Source organism: Phaseolus vulgaris, chromosome 6, assembly GCF_051622355.1.
Source record: "Phaseolus vulgaris cultivar YP4 chromosome 6, ASM5162235v1, whole genome shotgun sequence".
NCBI lineage: Eukaryota > Viridiplantae > Streptophyta > Magnoliopsida > Fabales > Fabaceae > Phaseolus > Phaseolus vulgaris.
In genome coordinates, this window is record NC_143503.1 from 29,903,589 (window position 1) to 29,925,512 (window position 21,924).

Consider the following 21,924-nt stretch of genomic DNA (forward strand, 5'->3'; position numbering starts at 1 on the left):
TTTTTATATATTTTAAAATACATATTGTGAAGGAGAAGACAAAGAGAAAACAAGTGGAGTGTAAATAGGATTGTTGACCAAGCTCTGAGTGGACCAGGAAACAAAACCCCAAACTATTCGGCATGTGTTTTTTTCTAAATTAACCTTCAAAGTTGATAGTTTTTTTTTTCTCGTATGAAATTAAAATCTATTAAAATTAAAACTCTACAATTTTTTTTTTTCAAAAGCTATATTTTAAAATAACCTCATATTGGTAAAATCTCTAATGCTTCGGATGCAAATATTCAATAAAAATCAGCTTTCAACTAGACAAACTTATGCAATTTAGCCCAAAGAACTCTTCTAAGAATCAAGAAAAATGTTAAATATAGCCATGAAGTTGTTTTCACACCAGGAGAGAAAAAGTGATACAAATTTATAGTGCTTTATATCTATTAATCATATTTCTAAACTTCATATACTCTCTTCCCTCTTTTTCTGACTCCCATATATTGTTTGTCGTAGATCCGAAATATGTACTCATAATGCATCTCCTCCCATACGTATACTTAGTCTTGGTACCAAGAAATTTCCTAGAACTAGAATACATACAACAGCTCCAAACCAAATTAGAACTGTTGTCACGCATTTAGAATACACAATAATACCCTTATTTTATTGGTCACTCACTTTCTTCTTGTACAATATTTTTCTTTACAAATGGAAGAGTTAGCTGCTTCAATATTAGATTAATGAATAATTATCAACAAAATGAATCCTTTGAGATTGTTTTGTTGTAATCTATAGCCGAATGGCAGCATCGCCGGCATTATCCGTAGTATAAAATATTTCTACACAGACCAGCTTGAACAAAACCCTACTTACGCGATTCTTACCACTTCAAAGATGACCAAGTCTGTTCTTAAACAGCTTCACATGTACATTGCTTTATAAATAGGCCTCAATGCAATGTTCTATCATCTTCATCCACTAATAACCACTTATTACTAAAACACACATTTCTCAACTGCAAATTCCACTTCTTCTTTGTGTTCTTCTCAAATGGCTAATCCCTTATTTTTCCTCACACTTTTGGCTCTTTCACTTTCACTTGTTTTAGCAACTGCTATCACTATCCAAGATTTCTGTGTGGCGGACTCAAAAGAGAAAGGTACAGCAGATACATATGCACTACTATCTTGCCATTTTATTTTAAAACCCTAAATTTTGTTTAGTAAGTAAAAGAAGTCAAGATTTATTTTCTCTATAAATTAGTGTAAAAATGACAACAGTTTTTAAGAATCTTGTTCGTAGTCTATTAAACCATAACTGTCAATTATTGTAGTTTATATCATTTTTTGGACTATATTTTTTTCTTGCATGATCTCTCCTATGGATTAGGTTACATTGTAGTTAAAAATGTACTATAGATAATAATATGTTACAACTCACATTTTTATGTTGTAGTAATAATAAAAGGTTTTGCAATAGATACAACAAGATTCTGACACTTCTCTGTGATGAATTATGGCAGTGTTGGCGAACGGGTTGGCATGCAAAGATCCAAAACTTGTTGAGGTGAATGACTTCTTCTTCAGTGGTCTTCACATAGCAGGAAACACCACAAACCCTGTTGGCTCTAAAGTGACACCAGTTTTTGCAACTCAGCTTCCAGGACTGAACACTCTCGACATCTCCATAGCTCGTATTGACTATGCTCCATGGGGCACTAACCCTCCTCACACGCACCCTCGCGCCACTGAAGTCTTGACTGTTCTCCAAGGCACCTTAGAAGTTGGATTCGTCACTTCCAACCCCGAAAACCTTCACTTCAGGAAAGTTCTACAAACGGGTGATGTGTTTGTGTTCCCCACAGGACTCATTCATTACCAGAGAAACGTTGGGAATGGCCATGCTGTGGCCATTGCAGCACTTAGCAGCCAGAATCCAGGAGTCATCACCATTGGTAATGCAGTGTTTGGGTCTACACCTGACATTGATAGCGATGTTCTTGTTACGGCTTTCCATTTGGACAAGACTACCGTCAACTATCTACAGTCCAAGTTCTAGACAAGATCATCGGAAACATCGAATTTGATTAATTATTGCTTCCTCTGAGTGTTGAATTGTATGTGTTCATTATCCATTTGTCTTTATTATTTCTTTGTACTTTGATTAATTTGTAGGATTGGCTTGTTTCTGTGTTTGGTCCACATCAATTGTTATTCTGTTTCGATATTATTTCACTATTGGCATTAAGTTCTTGTCATTCCATAGCAGTATTCAAGACCTCACATTTTGGCCTGGTTTCTTTTACTATTCCTACCATTTTCTTTGGTAGTTTGTGTCCTTTCAGTTTTATATTAACATAATTTATCCCTGGCTATTTTTTTTATCAGTAATAATAATTAAATAAATGCGAACTATTTCAGGATGGTTCAACTCTTATACAAAATATACAATGAACATCTTCTAAACTAAAGTCACTAAACTAACCAAACCAAAGCACGAATCTTAATAAAAACCTAACATACATCAAAAAACCATTCTCATACGTTCCAAAGGTTCCAAGCACCAGGAGAAGGAAAACGAGGCAGAACGAAATTTTGCAGAAATCCAAGAACAAACCTTTGCTTGCATCATTGCACACTTCTGACGCATCAGTCACCCTCCTATTGAAAATGATAGAGTTCTTGTGATTCTAGATTTCCCTTACAACCCCAACCCAAATTGTGTTCCACACATCATTAAATGAATCAAAAAATAGACTCAACCTAAACTGAGCAAAGTTTGAAGAAGGATTAATGTGAGACACAAACGGCACTCTCAGTCACTTAAAGCAAAAACACCAAACCCGCCAAGCAAAATTGCAAGCGAAAAACAAATGGCAGTGAGACTCTTCCTCCTTCCCACACAAACAACACAAAGAACTTTCCACCAACACCCCACTCCTTTCCAGATTGACCATAGTAACAATTTTATTATCCAATCTTAAAGCAGACAGTACAACTTTACAACTTCATAACTTACTGAAAACCGGAGAAAATATATGTATTATTAATATACAAAAATATAAGTATAAATTAATATAATATAAGAGGTTAAGATGTTATATTAATTAATTATCAATTATATTCTCTTTGCTGGACCACCTGGGCCCTAGCTTTTGAAAAGGGGTGCAGATATGAAAAAGTGGTGGTAGCAAATAAATGGGCTGAATGAATGGACCCAACATATTTTACAAAAACAGATGTTCTAGGAAAAAAAAATGGGTTCTGAAAATAAAAGAGGCCTAGATAAACAGTAAAAGAAGGCAGAAATTGTCATGGAATTTTTGAAAGGTAAAAACTTGTATTCAGCACTTGCATAATCAGAACTAATCTGCACTGTAACCTTAATGAATAATAGAGAAATGATACTTTCACACAAGAGAGATATACACCTCGATATGATTGATTTAAATATAAATAAATATATATAAAATAACAAGTAAATTTATAATTAAATGATATAGAAATTTTTAAAAATAATAATATTGAAAGTTGTAACATAATTATATAAAAAATTCATCGTTAACCATTCAGAGCTCGGTTGTGGCAAACGCAGGAGCACACATGTAGGAACTCCCAGTTATATCAGTTCGTTATTTATTACTTTAAATAAGGAAGGCATCTCCTTCAGTCAATTCATTTTTACCAATGAATCGAGTCACTGAACAGTCTGGGGAGAATAAGCTGGTGGTTTGAAACTCTTTTCCACCTCCCATGACAGGCATGTTCGCCCCAACATTCACGCGGCTCACATAGCTAGCTTTGTATGTTTGCCCCAACACACCACTCACTTCATTGCTTAGAGTGAAGAACTTAAACCCTAGATCAAGGTGGGCAAAGCAATCCTCTTTGGTAATTCCATAGTTGTGAATTCTAGAGTCTTCTTCGGTTATAGGGACAACCTTGGCTGTGACCCTTAATCTCCCTTCCACTTCCACAAGGACACTGTTTGTAGAAGTGCTCCTAACAATGGAGACATTAGGAACAGTGGAGGATGTCCACCTGGCACCTTCTGATTCGTAGAGGGTGAGAGGTTGACCATCGAATGTTAGGGCAAGTCGGTCTATGTGGTCTTCCCATGTGGTTGTTTTGAGGGCCCCGACAAATAGTTGGTGATTGTCAAAGAGAATAGCTATGGATTGGACCCAAGTGAAGTCTCTCTTCATGTTGTTGTTTCTTCTGCCTATGAAGTGGGCGTTTATGTGGAGGTTGGGATCGGATACGAGGCAGAAGTTTCTGTCTTTCTTTCCATGGAAATAGAAAGTGATTCCATCGCCACCAATGAATCGAGGATCTTGGCAAACAGCTCCTGGTCTGTCACACTCTGCCACTCATTCAACACAAAATTAGTCAAAAAATGTTTATTCAACACCTAAGGGAAACAAATCACTCCTAAGAGAGGTGTATAATTATCATTTATATTTTAGATTAGAGAATTATGTATTACTGAAAGACTTACTGCAAACTGGTTTGCAAGTGATGCAATCAACCTCACACCCACGAGGGCAGGCGTTGGGACAAACATGTTCCATGTTGTAACAATTAGAGTAGCTCTTGTTCCTGCATCTTGCTGTTCTTGGTGACGAGGATTCACCGGAGCCAGGATGACTTGGAGAAGGTGTTGATGTAGACGGAGGTGAAGGAGAGGGAGGATTAGTTGTGGGAGGTGTTGATGGTGATGGAGTTGTTGGAGAAGGCGTTGATGATGATGGTGGCGGATTAGCAGGTGTAGTTGTAGGCGATGAAGGGGTAGAAGCTGTTGGTGGTTGGTTCGCAGGAGTAGGATTTAAAGTAGGGGGTGGTGAAGGAGTTGAAGATGAAGGTGGTGGATTCTCAGGGGTAGAAGCGGCAGGAGGAGTTGGAGATGAAGGTGGTGAATTCTCAGGTGTAGAAGGGGTAGTTGGAGGTGAGGGTGGTGGATTATCTGGTGTAGAAGGAGTTGTTGGAGATGAAGGTGGTGGATTCTCTGGTGTAGAAGGAGTTGTTGGAGATGAGGGTGGTGGGTTCTCTGGTGTAGAAGGAGTTGTTGGAGATGAGGGTGGTGGATTATCTGGTGTAGAAGGAGTTGTTGGAGATGAGGGTGAAGGATTATCTGGTGTAGAAGGAGTTGCTGGAGATGAGGGTGGTGGATTCTCTGGTGTAGAAGGAGTTGTTGGAGATGAGGGTGGTGGATTCTCTGGTGTAGAAGGAGTTGTTGGAGATGAGGGTGGTGGATTCTCTGGTGTAGAAGGAGTTGTTGGAGATGAGGGTGAAGGATTCTCTGGTGTAGAAGGAGTTGAGGGTGGTGGGTTCTCTGGTGTAGAAGGAGTTGTTGGAGATGAGGGTGGTGGATTTTCTGGTGTAGAAGGGACTGTTGGAGTAGTTGGTGGTGGATTTTCTGGTTTAGAAGGAGATGTTGGAGATGAGTGTGGTGGATTTTGTGGTGTTGAAGGAGATGAGGGTGGAGGGTTTGCAGTCCCAACACAGATGGGTTTACAAGAAGCACACTCCACTGTACACTCATCAGGGCAAAACTTAGGGCATACATGCACTAAATTATAGCAATGTTTGTACTTCTTTATCTTGCAGCTTGCATGGCTAGGATTTTTGGCAATTCCAGGGGGAGTAGCCCCTACACCTCCCACTAGCACAAGTAGGATTGGCACCAAAACTTTAACAATTATTTGAGCCATATATAAATTGAAGGTAGATTTTCTAGTTGTAATTCTTAGATCAAATACCTATTAGCTCTTCAATTTGTGTGTGATTATCATGGTATGAGCATTGCCTTTTATAGGCACGAAGAATCTATAAATTAATGAGTTGAAGAGCTGTACACAAGGCTAGAAATCCACGAGTTTCGGATTGTGTTTTCAAAATTTTCTTATCAGAAACAACGTATATCATTCACATGGTTCCTTAAGAAATTAAAATAGTTGAAGTTACTTTTTGTTCTGTATCAGGCACATGGTTCCTTTGGAAGCTTTAAATCTGAACATGGCATCTCTTTAACACGACGTAAAGGAATCAGTTAATTAGTCTTCCTCTTAGATTGAAATACATCTCCTTCAGTAAATGAAGGTATTTCATCAACATCAAATTTCCCTGATCAACATCAACTATCCATCAAAATTCAATTATTAATTAGTTTTTGATTTGTGGAATTTATTAACTTGATTTTTTATTCAACTATTAAATGATTATGGTAGAGAAAAATATTTGTCACTTTTTAATTTATCATGTAGCATACACATATAAGCACTAATCTTCCAATAAACCATGACTTTTTGTAATATTATTCCAAAAATAATTGATGAAATTTGGTAATTAATATGACTTATTTTATCAATAAAAAATTAAATCAACATTTTAGAACATTTGGATACTCTAACTGTACATAAAATTAATATAACATAAAATATTACTTAAAAATTAAAATAATAACTAATTATTTGGTGAATCCTTTGAATTATTTATGAATTTTAAAACACGTCTTCAATTTGTTTTAATTGAGTTGCTAGACTAGAAAAGTAGATTATTTTTGAAGAGAAATGACACTTTGTGACTGTTCTAGGCACTTAAGTTTCTTTCACAAAAGTTAAATAATTAAACCTAAGTTTTATAATAATAAAATGCTTACAGTCACCAGTCATCACCAATATTTTTGGATGTTTTCCTTAAGACGTGATTGATGCACATCTCGAGAAAATAGATTAGTCAAATTCCCAAACATTAGGGTTCGACAACATTGGCCTAAATTTTATTTGGAAACATTTATGAAAATTTATTTGAAAATGTTATTAATATATTATTGATTGTTAACAAAGTTATCAAATTCAAACTTTACAGGCATGCATTATATTATTAAAAATCTCTATTTTATTATTGAATTAGAGGAAGTAGATTGATTAATTATTGGAATGAAAAACAATTATATTGGGTACCCACAAACTAATAATTCCTGTGCTTTGAATACATGACTAGGTTCAACTTCTGCTTTCATTTGAAGTAATTTCTCAATCTGTTTGCCTATATCCTAAGTCAAAACACTTTTTTCTGTGTGGAGAAAAACAAATGCTTTTTAGGATTGAACATATTCTTTCCTGCAATTATGTTTATGAAAAATAAAAAAATTATTAAAAAAAGACTATAATAATCTAACTATAATTTAAATAATAATCTAACTAATAATATAATTAATAATATAAATAATAATCTAACTAATACTATAAACAATAATTTAAATAATAATCTATTTAATGCTCTTAAAAATAATTTAAATAATAATCTAACTAATACTCTAAAGATAATCGTTTATAAGATAATAGATAACAGTAATATAATATACTATAGCAATAATAATATAATATAATATAATATAACATAATATAATAATAATAAAATACATAATAACAATAATAATATTAATATATTTACATAATTATAATAGTAATAAAATAATTTAATAATATAAATATTAAAAATTATAAAATGATAATTATAATATATATAAAAAATTAATAAAATTATAAATAATAATTATAATAATAATATTAAAAATAAGAATAATACTTAAATTAATTTTTAAATTAATAATAATAATAAAATAATACATAATATTAGTAAAATAAATAAAAATTAATAATAATTAAAATTAAGTTATCAAATTATATTAATCTTAATAACAATAATTATTTTATTTTTATTGTTAGTCTACAAAAATTATTTTTTTATAAGTAACTGCAATGTCAAATAATACAAATTCTGGCAATAATATTTTAATCACACACCAGTTATGTGTACAAAATAATTAATCATATCTAATTTTAAATTAGTTTTAATCATACGAGTAAATTATAGTTTTATTATTTCATTAATATAAGAAAATATTTCATTAATTACACCTATTAAATCACTTTAAACTTTCATAAACTCTCATTCTCTTTGTCTAAAAAAATTAATTTAGTATTTTATTTATATTAAATGAATATAATATTTTATTATGAAAAGGTTGTAAAGTAGAAGCCAGACAAAAAATAGAATGTGAAACAAACAATAATCTTTTGAAAAGGGTGGTGGTAGGTTACACCCAAGTGAAAAATATTAATTTAATAATCCAATAAATTAATATTTTAATTATATTTAATTTATTTTTTAATTTAAAATATTATTATAATAGGTTGTGAAGCAAATATTATTTACTATTTTGGTGTAAAAGTAAACTTTTTTTGCCAAAAGTACATAAACGAGGTAACTCAAAACTTTTATTAGTAATTTGCACAAAATTCTGTTTTTTTTTTTAAATTGGGTAAGTGTCTAGTGTGACACAACTTTGTTTAATTATGTTAATTAACTAAAATTGTATATGAGTGATACAATTTTAGCGTAAAATAATATAACTGAAATTGTATCACCCGTGTACAACTTCACTTATATTATTTTAGACTGAAGTTGTGCCACCATGCACAAATTTAGTTTAGTTGTGAAAAAAATAGGTTTAATACTTGAAAGAATTTAATTTTTTTACACATATTTATAAATTTTAAAAAGTTATTCTTTGTATTATTTTAAAGAGAATTTTTTTTATCAACAAGAAAAGATATAATAAATTTAGCCCACATAAAAGTGGTTCAACCCTCTTACAAAGTAAAAAAGACATACACCTCAAAAAACTCCGATTGCCTATCCTTCCACAACTAGCTTTTTAAAGATAATGTTAAAATTTGAATTCTCAATAATTTTTTAAATGTAATTATTTGCATATTATGATATTATGAAATTTTTCCAAAGTTATATAGAATGTATGAGATCCAATTTCATCTAGTGCAAAATTAAGTTTATTGTTCTGCGTACACTTGACCTAATTTTATTCCAAACCTTCACATGAGATATAAAGAACTCGGAAGATCAAAGACTAAACACATCCATAATAGATAATCGAGATTGAAATAAACTAAAAGAGTTCTCTTACTATAAAAATGAAGGACACAATAGGAGCAATTGCTCGTATTAACCATAAGATATCATCACACTTTTATTAACTATTATGTAAAAATATATTATGCTTTCTTATATTCTCATTTACAATACTTTCATGTCATTCAACTAACTTCGACCAATTTATATAATATTGTAATCTGCAAATAATTACAATTAACGAATTATTAAATCTATAAATATATCTCTAAAATAGATTAATGTCTTTCAAATATTAAATCTATTTTTTTATAATCAAACTGAACTTATGCCTCGATGAGATAATCTTAGGCATAATAATAAAACTAAAGTCACCGATGAAACAACTTCAATTATATTATTCAATTATATTATTATGTAAAAAAGTCGTGAAAAAAAAAGTTGTGCAAATGTTACGAGTTCTAACTTAAAAGGTTGATCTCCCAGAACTTAATCCAATTTAGTAATTTTTCCCCCCAAATTTACATAATTTAGCGGAAATATTCTTCCTTTCCGACGTTCCCTTACATCTTCCTTCTCTGCTACCTTTCTGAGTTCATCACTTTCACAAATTCAATATCGAACTTGAGCGACCTGTTCCAACCGCAAATTTGGTATACACGAACCAAATCACAGTACTATTCGTTCATTTTACTAAAAAGATAATAAACTATACAGTTTGGGATATCAGACTATAAATATGAGAAGAGAAGAAATCCATGTCTGTGAACTTAATCAAGGACTAATATTACTCAATCCTCAAATTCATGATGGTTCTACTTTGTAGTAAGGTTGCAGTACCCTTTTCACTTTCTTTCAATATTTTTTTGCTTATCAGAAGAGAATGATAAGCTTGTCTTGAAAGAACAATGGGCACAGAAAGGATCAGAATTATCACCACACATAAATAGAGGGAGAAAATGGAATAAAGTAGCATATTGTTTAATTTAAAATGTCAAGCAATATTGTACCAAACAAAGTGAAAATGTCAAGCAATGCACCAAACAAGTGAAAATGCCAATTCGCTGATAAAAAAAATAGTGAAAATGCTAAGAAAACTTGTCATAACGCAAAGGAAACAAGGCAATGTTTTGTCCATAACCAAAAGATCACTCCAAGTTGTTGCAATTGAGAGCATCCTTGACTCTGAGAATAGTTGAGGTTAAAAGGGAGTTCACAGCTGCTCCAGCTTTCCTATTTGGCATATTGCGTCCATCAGCACTAGCTAGTATCTGAAATGCCACAGTCAGTAATGAGCCTCCCAATCTTTCACCATCTGAACAATCAAATGCTCCCAAAGCTGCATTTGGGTCACCCTCTGGAGAGATGACAAAACCTGATGGAAGAACTGGTAACATTGAAGAGTCTTCTCCCATTATGGCCGAAGTCATAGTTGCTACATCAGTTGGAGCATATATGACATACGTTCCCATGGGGGTTGTGAAACTCTCTTGAAGAATCAGTGCATTGTTCTCGCTAGGGATGAATGGCTACACATGAAAAATTGAAGAATCAGTGATCAAGTTAGGGTTGTGACTATTAAAACCTAATTCAAAGTTGTTTGCTACGTACCTTAACCATATAATTTAACAAAGAATGCCTTATGATTATGACAGTGTTTGTTTAATATAATTGTAATAAAAACTAAACTAAACCTGTCTTAGAACAAAGTTGAAACATGAAACAAAAAGAAAGATTTGAATTACCCGAATAATCGAGACACAGTTCCCAGGGTGAATTCCATTTGAAATGTGTGCAACCTTGTGTGACTGGTTTCCACAGGTAAGAACATCCCACTGTGTATGTAAGAAAAGAGCACGTAAATATTAATCATTCTGCAAAGCAAGGTTAATTTAAATCTAACTAACAAATAAAAGTAATTCTTGTATATAATAAAAAATTAGTTAGCTAGATTATTGTGAACCTGAGCACGGTTTTTATCATCTGAGAAAAACTCAAAAATTTTCATATAATGGAGAGGGAGCCAAATGGAGGTAGCAGCTGCAACAATCATGCCACTTGGTTGTCCAATCATTTTGCTTTCGCGAATAGAGACCCTCACTCCACTAGTATTCGCCAGATCAGAAAGTGGAAAGTCCAAACCATCTGCCATGGTTATACTTTCACAGAAGATTTTGAGCATACGATGAGCAAAATTCATTATACTTCGCCTTCCTTCAAGAGAATTGATCACTGAACAATGATAAGTAAAATATTTGAGTTAGCTATAAGCACATAACCATCTATCATAAATAAAGCATACACACACATATATGTGAATTCTTGTTCACGTATAAAAAAAATGCATGTATGTATTCATGCAGTGTAAGGGTTTTGAGTAATATGAGAAAGTGTGACCTCCTGCAGTGTCATGATCAGGTATCTTTTCAATATAAAAGGCAGCAAATCTCTCGGAAATTCTTTGAAGTTCCATAATCCACCTTTCAGCTCCATATGCAATGCCCTTAGCAATAATATCTTTGTACAGTGGATGTATTTGGATTTTATCATCCACTTCAACATGCTCCACCCAAGTAACCTAACAAAGCATAATATATTTTTTATTAATCCGTCGGATAAAAAAAAGGGTATGCATATTTGAACACTCCACGAAAATAACTGGATTTAATCCCAGGATTTACTTCAATATTGGAATTATATGATTTTGTGATGTGAAGTGATCAGTGAATCCCAAAATATAATGATACAGAATTTCTAAATCTGGATAAGCTGAAAAAGTTTTCACTAGTTTTAGCATCAATCTAATTCTAATTCATCCATATAATAGATGACCACAGTGAAATAGATTATAAACCTCTAGATTAACTTTATTTATAATGTCCAAGATTTAGAAATTTTATTTTAAACTAGCTAGTGTTACCTTCACACATAAATTGTTTTAAAAGAAATTAAACTAAAAACTGAAAAAAAAAATTAATTCATATTTAATTGTTGAATAAATGCTCACACATTATTGCCCTAGCAAGTGGTACTACCAATGGGTCAATTGAACCATTTTACATTTTTCCTGTTAGGCCTTCATCTTAACACAAGGTAGCAATGCTTTCCAGAATGGCCTCTAAAATTTTGCTTTTATGTAAAACGTCTTTCTCAGTAACATGTAGAGTATTTCAATCTTATAGTTGAAGATCTACTAAAGTAGTTCACTAATATGTAAATTACTAACCATGGAGTACCCATTGGGCAGTTCCTGGATCAAGCACCCAGAGGGATATTTCCAAGAGTGAAAAATAGAGGATTTTTGCTGAAAGGAATCAAATGACACATCTGCAATCACCAGGCCTTCTTCAATTTGTTGACAGAAACGAAGAAATTGAAATTCACGAGGTTGCACAAAGGGTGAAAGAACATGCATTTGCTCGGACATCTGTCATAAAAGTATTGTCAACAGATTAAAAACTTATATTAAAGAGCTTAATTACAAAAACAAGGTTTGCATGAAAATATATACCAACTGCAAGGCTCCACTTCGGTTTCCTGCCGAACCTCTTTCAAGTACTTTCAGTGTTTCTGCTTTTGAGACAATTGTTGGGAACAGATTAACCCATTTGTTCTGAAAAGAGGAATTCATCACCATGCTCTTACGAGTCAATATTTTTTTCATGTCGATAGTCAAATCACAATATTAATTAAAAACTAAGAGAGAGAAAGTCTACAGCAAGGGTTATGATATGCTTACCGAATCTAGAAACATGTCAACAAGCTGAAGGCTATTGATGCTCACTATTCCTGATTCTTTTGTTGCTTCAATACGCACGTTTGGCCCTTTGAAATGTTTGGTCTTTGGGAACATTTTTTGATAGTTTTCAAGCAGAAGGTAGAGCTTCCCATCTTGAGTGGAAGACTTAATCCAAAAAGGCTCATTAATCCGAAGAAGCCTAATTAACTCATCCATTGCGGTAGCAGCAACCTTAGCCATAAGGTTTTTTTCTATGCCTTCACTTGCATATACGTTATAGCCACCATCCATCATTTGCAAAGCAAGATTTGGATCATGACTTGAACTTGCACCAATTACTTGGTTCATTGGATTTCCATGTGATGCATTTGAACTTGATCCTATGATGGGGAAAAAACCCTGTTGGAACTGATCAGGTGGTAACATCTGGCTCTCCAAGTACCTCGAAAGAAGACGAGACACCTTCTCATGCTGAAAACCAATTCACAAATATTTAAAACCAATCAACCTACAGTTCTTCTGTTTAAAGCAGTAGCAAGCAAATATTGCATTCACATGAAATATAAAAAGAATGAATGAACGAGTTCAGTAACCTCTTCCTTTAGGTGAATATTTTCAATTTTCATATTATGGATAGAATGTTCACGATCTCCTTCAAGACACGGTGGTCCCCCACAAGATGGGCAAAGCATACTCTTCAAAGCCTCTTGCATTGTAACATTTTCTGTGTGTATCCTATCATTCTCAACTCGAAGAGCAGTGTTATCTGCTCTCTCGTGTTGATTCTTTAGGTAACATACACATAAAAAATGGTGAGTTATATATTAAACACAATATTGACACGTAAAATGTTTTGTACAATCTCACTGTAGAAAACACTTTCTGTAAATGAATAACACCAACACATGTGAAATAGTTTCTAAATGAAAAGTATGATCAATACCTTGATTTGGGTCCTCTTATTCTGAAACCAGAACTTTATTTGCCTTGGCTCAAGTCCAATCTCAGCAGCCAACTGACGCCGTTGGGCCTCATCAGGGTGTGGGCAATCCTTGATGAATCTTTTATAAAAAAAAATAAACCTCAATAGTTAGTTCTTCCTTTAGCAACCTATGAAAAAAAAAGTACATTATATAAAAGTTATCTAATTATTATATAATATGATTTGATTTTGACCTATATAATTGATTGAGTTATGTATAATTAATTATGTAGTTCTATAATGTAAAAGATAAGTGGTACATAAAATGCATAATCCATATGGGTTATGTATAAACAACTATACATGCTAGACAATCAATTATGTAGTAACATGCTGATAAAAAAAAATTATGCAGTAAAATTTTTCCTATTGAGGTAAGAACATGAAAGTAGAAACATTTTTATATTTTGCATGATGTTAATGTCTTTTAATTACATCATAGAAAAGAATAAAAGTCTTTAATGAATTTGATGCGTTAGTTCTTCAACTTAACCCTCTCTAACCTAAAATAATATACACAACATATAGTTGATTTAACTTTTTTTAATAATCTCAAATAATTTGTTATTTGCTCTGTTTGTAACTTTTGAGTTGGAAAAAAAAGTTATGAATTCAAATTAAATTTGATTTGTAGAAGAGGAGAACCATTCATCTATATTAAAGAGAATATGCTTCATTAAATATAATAATTATTATTACATATATAGATAGAAAAAAATTACTGCACTGGTCAATTTAACAAAACAAAAATCATAGATAGTGCAAACTACTCAAATTCAACAGTTAAAAAAATAGTAAAAATATTATAAAAAAATGTCGATAGAAAAAACAACAAGCTTATTGGTAGTATATTGCATAATATAATTTATCAGTATGGAATTCACTATGGTTAGTTTTAATGAAATGTGAAACAGTATTTTCATCAAACATGTGCACGATTATGACATTCATCATACAATGAAGCACCAAAAAAGTGTTCTTCAAAACAATTAATAGTTCATATATTTTAGTTCTATAAAATTTATTTTGAAAGATCAGTTTTAATTTTTTTTAAACAATTGATTCGTGTTAGGGTTTCATATTTTGAAAGCAATTTGAGAAGAATGTATTTAGAGTATGATTGAAATGCATGTTTAAATTGGTCATATATTTGAATTGAAAAGTGTGTTTTAGGATGAAAAATGTGAAAATTGTTTTGTAAATTATAAAAATCAGAGGCTAAAAAAATACAATTTGTGACATTTCTCCTAATCAAAATCGTCGACCCTGCACAAAATTGACCGAAACATGCAAGGGCATGTTACAAATCAATATCGGTAGCATTAATCGTGATCCTAGTGACAATCAAAACCACATTAAACCAAAATTAATAGAAAAACCCTTGAGTAAATAGATTAAACCAAAATTCATCAAAAAAAAATATTTGATGAACCCAAGAAAAGCAAAATCAAGAGGAATTAAATGTGGAGAGAGATCTATTGAGCTTGATTAAAAAAAAAATAGAGTTTTACGAAGATGCACAATTAAATCTAGAGGAATTATGTGTTTACTCTTTAATTTCTTTCACCCAAAAAGCAAAATGCTCCCTCAAAATGAAGCAAATCAAAGTATTAATTAAATTGAAAGGGTTATCTTAATTACCTTTCAAGTCTTGCTGTTTGAGAAGAAGTAAGACGTTTGTAGGAGTTTTTCCTTCCGTTGTTCAAGTTTTGAGAACCTTCATCGTCACCAGACCCACCAGCACTGGCCATTGAAGAAGCCATTTTCAAGCAGGCTAAGCAATCTGCAATTAAAATTATGGAACATTTCTGAGCCTTTAGGTTGTTTATATACAGCCCTAAGAACTTCACACCCTCAATGTTTTGCATGTATGACTTGTCCTCTACTAAAAGTCAAAAGTAAAAAAGAAGAAGAAAAACTTGATTATTTTTTACACAACTTTTTTTTGATTCTTGTGTCTGAGGAAATAAATAGAACGAATTATTAATATTTTCCATGTAAATATAATTTTGTTTATTGTTGATAAGGTAGGAAAATTTGTAAAAAGCGTGTATTTAGGCAAACCACCGATTTCTGAAAAGAAATCATTTGTGCCATTTGATTAGGGCAATGGAATGTTTTTTAAGGCTTCCATATCCTTGGTTAAAAGTAAATTAAAGATAATTTTTTAGAACTATAAAATTAATTAATTATGTGAGAGTCTCGTCAAATAAGGCACTAGTTATTTAGTTAAACTACACACAATAATAAAAATTATGTTAAATATGTATTTAAAAAATATATAATTCTACTGATATGAGTACTGAAATTTCCTGGTCAGTTCAAAGGAAAGTAAGTAAAAAGGAGATAGTAAATTTAGAATGAGAAATGAAGAAAGAATAAAAAGATTTTATTTTTATTTTTGTTTTTAAAAGACATTTTTCTTTCTTTCCTATTTCTTCGTTTTTTCTTTAACTAAACAACAAAAATGTACCGTTGTCATTGTTACGTATTCTTTACATTCTCTCTTCTCATTAATTATATCATAAATAAACAATTATGAAAAAGTGAAACGTATAATAATTTAAAAAGCAAATATTAAATAAGTTATGTCATTTGGTTTATGTAATAAATGTTTTGTTTTGTTTATTAATGTATGTTTTGGCATAATAAACATTTTTTATTTTGGTTTTCTCGAAGGTGTTACATAACTTTCCACGCGGAAGACTAATTCAATTTCATCTTAAATCATCACCTGTTTTTATTGTTTTTCGGGAATACTTGTAATTTTTTCTTTTGCTTTCCAGTCATCACCTTGAAAAAGATATATAACATTGTCTAGTAATGCAATAAGAGAAAATAAATAAGAGTTGTATCTTTATGACACCTCAATCTCATCACATTAACCATTACAAATTTGTAAGTGTGTCTTAGAAAAAAGGGTTAGCTCTTAATTATATCGTAGGATTTATAAGTTAAGAGTTTCTTTTTTATCGATTAATTAAAATGAGCATTTCAATTATGTTTCAACTTTTATAAAAAAAAATCTTCTATTTCAAATCTATAAATCAACGAATAATTAATTGGATTAACCAAACACCCTGCTACACCTTATTTTAAATACGAGATATAATGTTAGAAAAGTTACATTTACACATTACAATGAAATCTCCCAAAATATAAGCAGTCCTAAAGTGCACATGGATAATGCATAACAATGTCTTACATAAATTAAGAGAAATATGTTCCATTGTAGTCACTTACTTCTATTAACTTAAGTTTTTTGGAGAGTGTCTGGATTGTGGTGATAAGTGAGATTTGAAGACATAAGAATAAGCACATAGAGTGATTGATTATCATTCTGCACTGGATAGGAATCGAATCCAAGTCATAGGACTCGAAACCAAGCCCCCAATTAATATTTCAAGGAAACTGCAACAGCCAGGATTTGAACTCAAGTCCTTCCCGTCAAAATAAAATAGTTATGACAATATATAAATAAAATAAATTTAAAATAAATAATATTTAAAATAAACAAATATTTTATATAACATTTAAATAATTTAAATATATATTTTATTTTAGTCAATTAATTTTAAATCAAACGCTTATTTAATTTAATAAATCTAATTTAATTAATTTATATTCAAAATTGATAAATTAAATAATTTATTATAACATTAAAGAAATAATTCTAAAATAAATATAATAAAGAATTCAAAATTAAAATATTTATTATACATTAAAAATATTTAAATTTTAAAATTCTAAACATGCGTGGGCTATAGCGGACGCATATGCGTGGGTTATAGCGGACGCATATGTGTGGGTTCTGTGGGCAACGCAAAACGGACGCATATGCGTGGGCCGCGGCCGACGCAAAAAATTTAAAAAAAAATAAAATAAAATTAATATATGCGTCCGTTTTGCGTCCAATGTAAATCTTGCGTGGGCTTTTACTCATTTTGGCCGACGAGAGTAGCGTCCGCAAATGGCCCACGCAAAAATTTGGAAGCTAAATCAAGTTTTTCTTGTAGTGTGTGGAGATGTAAAGTTTTGCCTTCTATTATGTTCATTGCCTGGAGAGTGTTAGAGAACAGGATTGCTACCACGGTCAACTTGGAAAGACGTGGAATAGTTGTGGATAACCTTTTGTGTCGTTTGTGTGGGAAGGAGGAGGAGTTCAACAGTCATTTGTTTTTTGCTTATAGATTCGCTTGGCTTGTTTGGTGTCTTTGTTTTGAGTGACTTGGTGTGGTGTTTGTCACTCACTTTGACCCTATGTTAAGTTTTATTCAGTTCGGGATGTGCAATGCTTCTGGTTGGGTTAATGATTTATGGGGAGCAATTTGGGTTGATGTCGTGATCGAAATTTGGAAACACATGAACAATATCATTTTTAATAGGGGAAAGGCCGATGAGACTAAAGTGTTCGCATTGGTTCAAGTCAAGGTTTGTTCTTGTATCTATTTTAAATCTCGTTTTAGAATGTTCTTTTTTTATTGGTGTTTGGATCCAACGACTTGTATGGCTTTTTGAAATCTTATGTGAGCATGTTTTTACTAGTTTTTGGGTCTTGTCTGTTCTGCAGGAACTTTTAGGCAGGGAGGAAGAGTTTTTAAAAGTGTTGTTTGTATAAGGGTTGAATCACCCCTAAAGTGATTCATTTTATTTATTAATTCTTTTTGCTGATAAAAAAATGAACCAATTAGGATAAGATAAAACAATCGACATATACTTCTGATTTTTTAAACAAGAATTACAATACTTTTAAGAAGAAAATCATTAATTTCTAATTCTTAAGCTGAAAAGAAAATAAATAAAAGTTTCATAAGTTTGCCCTCTCAATAAAAAGTTACATCAAATTACCCAATGTTTCTATTAACAAAACTATAAAACCTATGAAAAACTAGATTTTTTTTTACAGCAATCAAGAATATATATATATATATATATATATATATATATATATATATAAAGAATCACTTCAGAGGTGATTAAACCTTTATACAAAGGTATGAGCAACCTAACTGTATAATACCTTTGAAACATCTAAGAAACAAAACAGCTTCTGACACATAACCTGAAAGAAACTTTCTCTGACATCCCATTAAAGTGAATACAAACAAACTAAAGGAGCGAGACACCAATCAGAAAAAAAAAAATTAGTTAAGGAAAACTTAAACGTGAGTCAAACTCGAACCTTCAACTAAGCAAAAAAAAAAAACTAGACTAAAAATACGTCTTGACCCCACAATAATATTTTCGACACCATTTATCTTTCTTGGCACATCTTGTGTTAAGAATTGCAGAAACCTTCACAGAAAGTTAATGTTTAAGGAACACGATTACTTGGCGTAGAATTTTATAACACAAAGTAGATTTTATATGTGGAATGGGAAATCCACTCTATCATCACATAACAATTTCAACATAGCAAGATGATCAAAATTTGTAGGCGCCAGTGCAGGGACTTTCAATGAATCACATGTATTTGGAGGGCTAAAGCAACACTGCTACTGGATAAAGGTCCAACCTGCAATCAAAACCAGATGTAAGCAGGGCAAATTTACAGACTTAGAAATGAAGCATTTGATGTAAAGGGACAAATGATAGATAGTTTTGAATGTTTGATCACTTTCCGGTGGTAAAGTTGTGATGAATTTTGTAGAAATTACACATATTTGTAAAATTGGTCTCATAAGTTCACTATTAATCCGAACTAATTAACTTGGTTGAAAATGTCTTAAATATGCTTAGGATCCATGTTCTAGAATAATGTTACCGAACATACAGACAATATTTTTAGAATGTACTCCAACAAGACACATAGTAGTTTTTAGGCAGAAGACTATTAAATGGGGGTAAAAAATTCATATATGTTTTTATATTTTCATGGTTTTATGGTTCATATATCACTACAACAAAAATCATGAAATAAAAATTATTTTTTAATGACAAAAAATAATTAGTTGTTATAGTGACTAAATTAGAGATTAAAAAAAATTTGGTTTCTAAATTAGTTTATATTATTATTAAATGGTTTCTAAATTTTTTAGTCTCTAATTTAATTACTATACCAACTAATTATATTTTGTCTGTAAAATTGGTTTTTATTTCATGTTTTTCTTCTAGTGTATGTTAGGTATGCATCTAGTCTTTAGGAGTTTGTTTCTTTAGATCATATTGGATTTTATTGGAGTTTTATGTAAAAAAAATTGTGGGACTATTTTGTGTAATTTTTTATATAAGAATTGAAGTATTCTTTAAATATTTTATTTATTAATTTTTTATTTACTGATAAAAAAATTATTTTTGGACTATTTTGTGATGAAGGAACCTTATATAAGAATATATGAATGTATGAATATTACTCTTAAATGTATAAAAGGTACTTCAACCTTTTATATAGAGAGAGAGGTTGAAACATTTTTTCAAATGTTCAATTTTATTGAATTTATCTTTTGTTTATAAAGGAAATAATGAATTTTAACAATTTGACTTTCGATCTAAGACATATAGAGGTTGTTCTCTATGTTTCTCTCAAAAGATTTCCAATTTTTTTAAAATCTGATTTCAAATGTGAGAATTATCAGAGAAGCACGACTTTTATAATTAGCGAGTTTCACTATGTGCTCCCAAGCCTCGCTTGCTCGAGGAATCAAGATTCACTCGGTGAATGAGAGGTAAAATTTTGACTGTTTTGACAATCTCTCACTACAAAAAAAAATTAAAAAATATAAATTAATTTTAAAAACAAAAAATAATTAATTATTATAGTGACTAAATTATAGATCATTTTAAGGACTAAATAAATTTTTGATTTCTAAATTAGTTTCTATTATTGTTAAATAGTTTCTAAATTGGTATCTAATTAGCAATCAAGTTTAAAATCTAAATAATTGGTAGTTAAAACTTTGGTTGCTAATTAGATACCAATTTAAAAATTATTTAACAATAATAAAAATTAATTTAGAAATCAATTTTTTTTAGTTTCTAAAATAGTCTCTAATTTAATTATTATTATAATTAATTATTTTGGTATCTAAAAATTGATTTATATTTAATAATTTTCTTGTAGTGTCTATAAATCAAGATATGCTCAAAATATTGCACCCATGTTGCCAAAAGCAAACAACATTAAACCTCACGTCCAAAACTTCTTCATGGACCTGTAGATACGAAGAAGGCTGAAACATTTTTATCCCAGGAGATGAACTAAACAAGGATGAAAAAGCCATACTACATTTAAATATGAAAATACAAATTTCAATCAAGTTTAAACATCCAAAAACATAACTTATAATAATATTTTAGTGTGATAAATATCTTATAAAGTCAACACAAACATCTTTTAAAGACCACGGAAAGGTTTTTTTTTTAGATTCTCTGAAGTCTAATGGAAGAATTGATAAAAGGAAAATTACAAATGGTATGGAGAGTTTTGGAAGACTAGTGGGAATGTGTCTTCTTAAAGATTTTTGGAACAACTCACTTATGGAAATTTGTATTTGTTTTCTTGAAAGCAACATTGCAGGTTGGTTTTCAACACAAATATGTTTTTGCATAACAATCAAATCATGAAATAGAAACTAATTTTTAGTGATAAAAAATAATTATTTGTTATAGTAACTAAATTAGAGATCATTTTAGATACTAACAAAAATTTTGGTTTCTAAATTAGTTTCTATTATTGTTAAATGGTTTCTAAATTGATATCTAATTAGCAACTAAGGTTTTTGCTACCAAATTTAGAAACTAAATAATTGGTAGTTAAAACTTTGGTAGCTAATTAGATATCAATTTAAAAACCATTTAATAATAATAGAAACTAATTTAGGAACCAATTTTTTTTTAGTTTCTAAAATGATCTCTAGTTTAGTTACTATAGCAAATAATTATTTTTTGTCTTTAAAATTGGTTTTTATTTCATATTTTTATCAATTTAAAATGTTTAATTCTTATCCACGTTAGATTGTCTTATTATGTGATAGAGAAATTGAAAACACAAAACATTTATTTAGTTTTAATATGAAAATATGGAATATGATTGCTATTTGGTTGGAAATTGTGTTAGTTAATCGCGAGTCAGTACTGAAGCATTTTAGTGTGTTTAATTTTGTGAATTTTAATAGAGATAAATAATATTTTGAAAAGCATATGGATTGTTAATTATGGTTTGGAACATGTAGACTTTAAGAAATATTATCATTTTTAATAAGTACATATTATATAATTAACAAATTTTAATGATTATTCAAGTAAAAATATGTACATGTGGTTAAATGTTAAATTTCTAA

The 21,924-nt window shown here is 30.7% G+C and overlaps 3 protein-coding genes across 3 annotated transcripts; 1 reads left to right on the plus strand and 2 right to left on the minus strand.

Annotated features, from left to right (window-relative positions):
• The first annotated feature begins 982 nt into the window (after window positions 1-982).
• Window positions 983-2,185, plus strand: LOC137833132 (putative germin-like protein 2-1). Its single transcript, XM_068641503.2, has 2 exons — window positions 983-1,150; window positions 1,514-2,185. Exons 1-2 carry the CDS (start codon window positions 1,042-1,044, stop codon window positions 2,047-2,049), a joined length of 645 nt encoding a protein of 214 aa, XP_068497604.2. The 5' UTR covers window positions 983-1,041; the 3' UTR covers window positions 2,050-2,185.
• Window positions 2,186-3,490: 1,305 nt separating this feature from the next.
• On the minus strand, window positions 3,491-5,767 carry LOC150027345 (late embryogenesis abundant protein-related / LEA protein-like protein). The gene is made up of 2 exons (XM_090304151.1): window positions 4,489-5,767; window positions 3,491-4,353 (listed from the first exon to the last, which is right to left on the minus strand). Exons 1-2 carry the CDS (start codon window positions 5,699-5,701, stop codon window positions 3,635-3,637), a joined length of 1,932 nt encoding a protein of 643 aa, XP_090160277.1. The 5' UTR covers window positions 5,702-5,767; the 3' UTR covers window positions 3,491-3,634.
• Window positions 5,768-9,885: 4,118 nt separating this feature from the next.
• On the minus strand, window positions 9,886-15,438 carry LOC137833133 (homeobox-leucine zipper protein HDG11). The gene is made up of 10 exons (XM_068641504.1): window positions 15,287-15,438; window positions 13,607-13,724; window positions 13,257-13,448; window positions 12,664-13,134; window positions 12,436-12,537; window positions 12,151-12,351; window positions 11,322-11,502; window positions 10,888-11,156; window positions 10,670-10,759; window positions 9,886-10,453 (listed from the first exon to the last, which is right to left on the minus strand). Exons 1-10 carry the CDS (start codon window positions 15,406-15,408, stop codon window positions 10,073-10,075), a joined length of 2,127 nt encoding a protein of 708 aa, XP_068497605.1. The 5' UTR covers window positions 15,409-15,438; the 3' UTR covers window positions 9,886-10,072.
• Between the last annotated feature and the right edge of the window lie 6,486 nt (window positions 15,439-21,924).

Excerpts from the sequence above, each read along its gene's own strand:
- LOC137833132 (XM_068641503.2), top strand. The coding sequence starts at position 1,042 with ATGGCTAATCCCTTATTTTTCCTCACACTTTTGGCTCTTTCACTTTCA. Across the intron at positions 1,151-1,513 it reads GGCGGACTCAAAAGAGAAAG|TGTTGGCGAACGGGTTGGCA; the intron begins GTACAGCAGATA and ends GAATTATGGCAG.
- LOC150027345 (XM_090304151.1), bottom strand. The coding sequence starts at position 5,701 with ATGGCTCAAATAATTGTTAAAGTTTTGGTGCCAATCCTACTTGTGCTA. Across the intron at positions 4,354-4,488 it reads CACTTGCAAACCAGTTTGCA|AGTGTGACAGACCAGGAGCT; the intron begins GTAAGTCTTTCA and ends AATGAGTGGCAG.
- LOC137833133 (XM_068641504.1), bottom strand. The coding sequence starts at position 15,408 with ATGGCTTCTTCAATGGCCAGTGCTGGTGGGTCTGGTGACGATGAAGGT. Across the intron at positions 13,449-13,606 it reads ATAAGAGGACCCAAATCAAG|AATCAACACGAGAGAGCAGA; the intron begins GTATTGATCATA and ends TGTTACCTAAAG. Across the intron at positions 10,454-10,669 it reads ACTGTGTCTCGATTATTCGG|CCATTCATCCCTAGCGAGAA; the intron begins GTAATTCAAATC and ends TTTCATGTGTAG.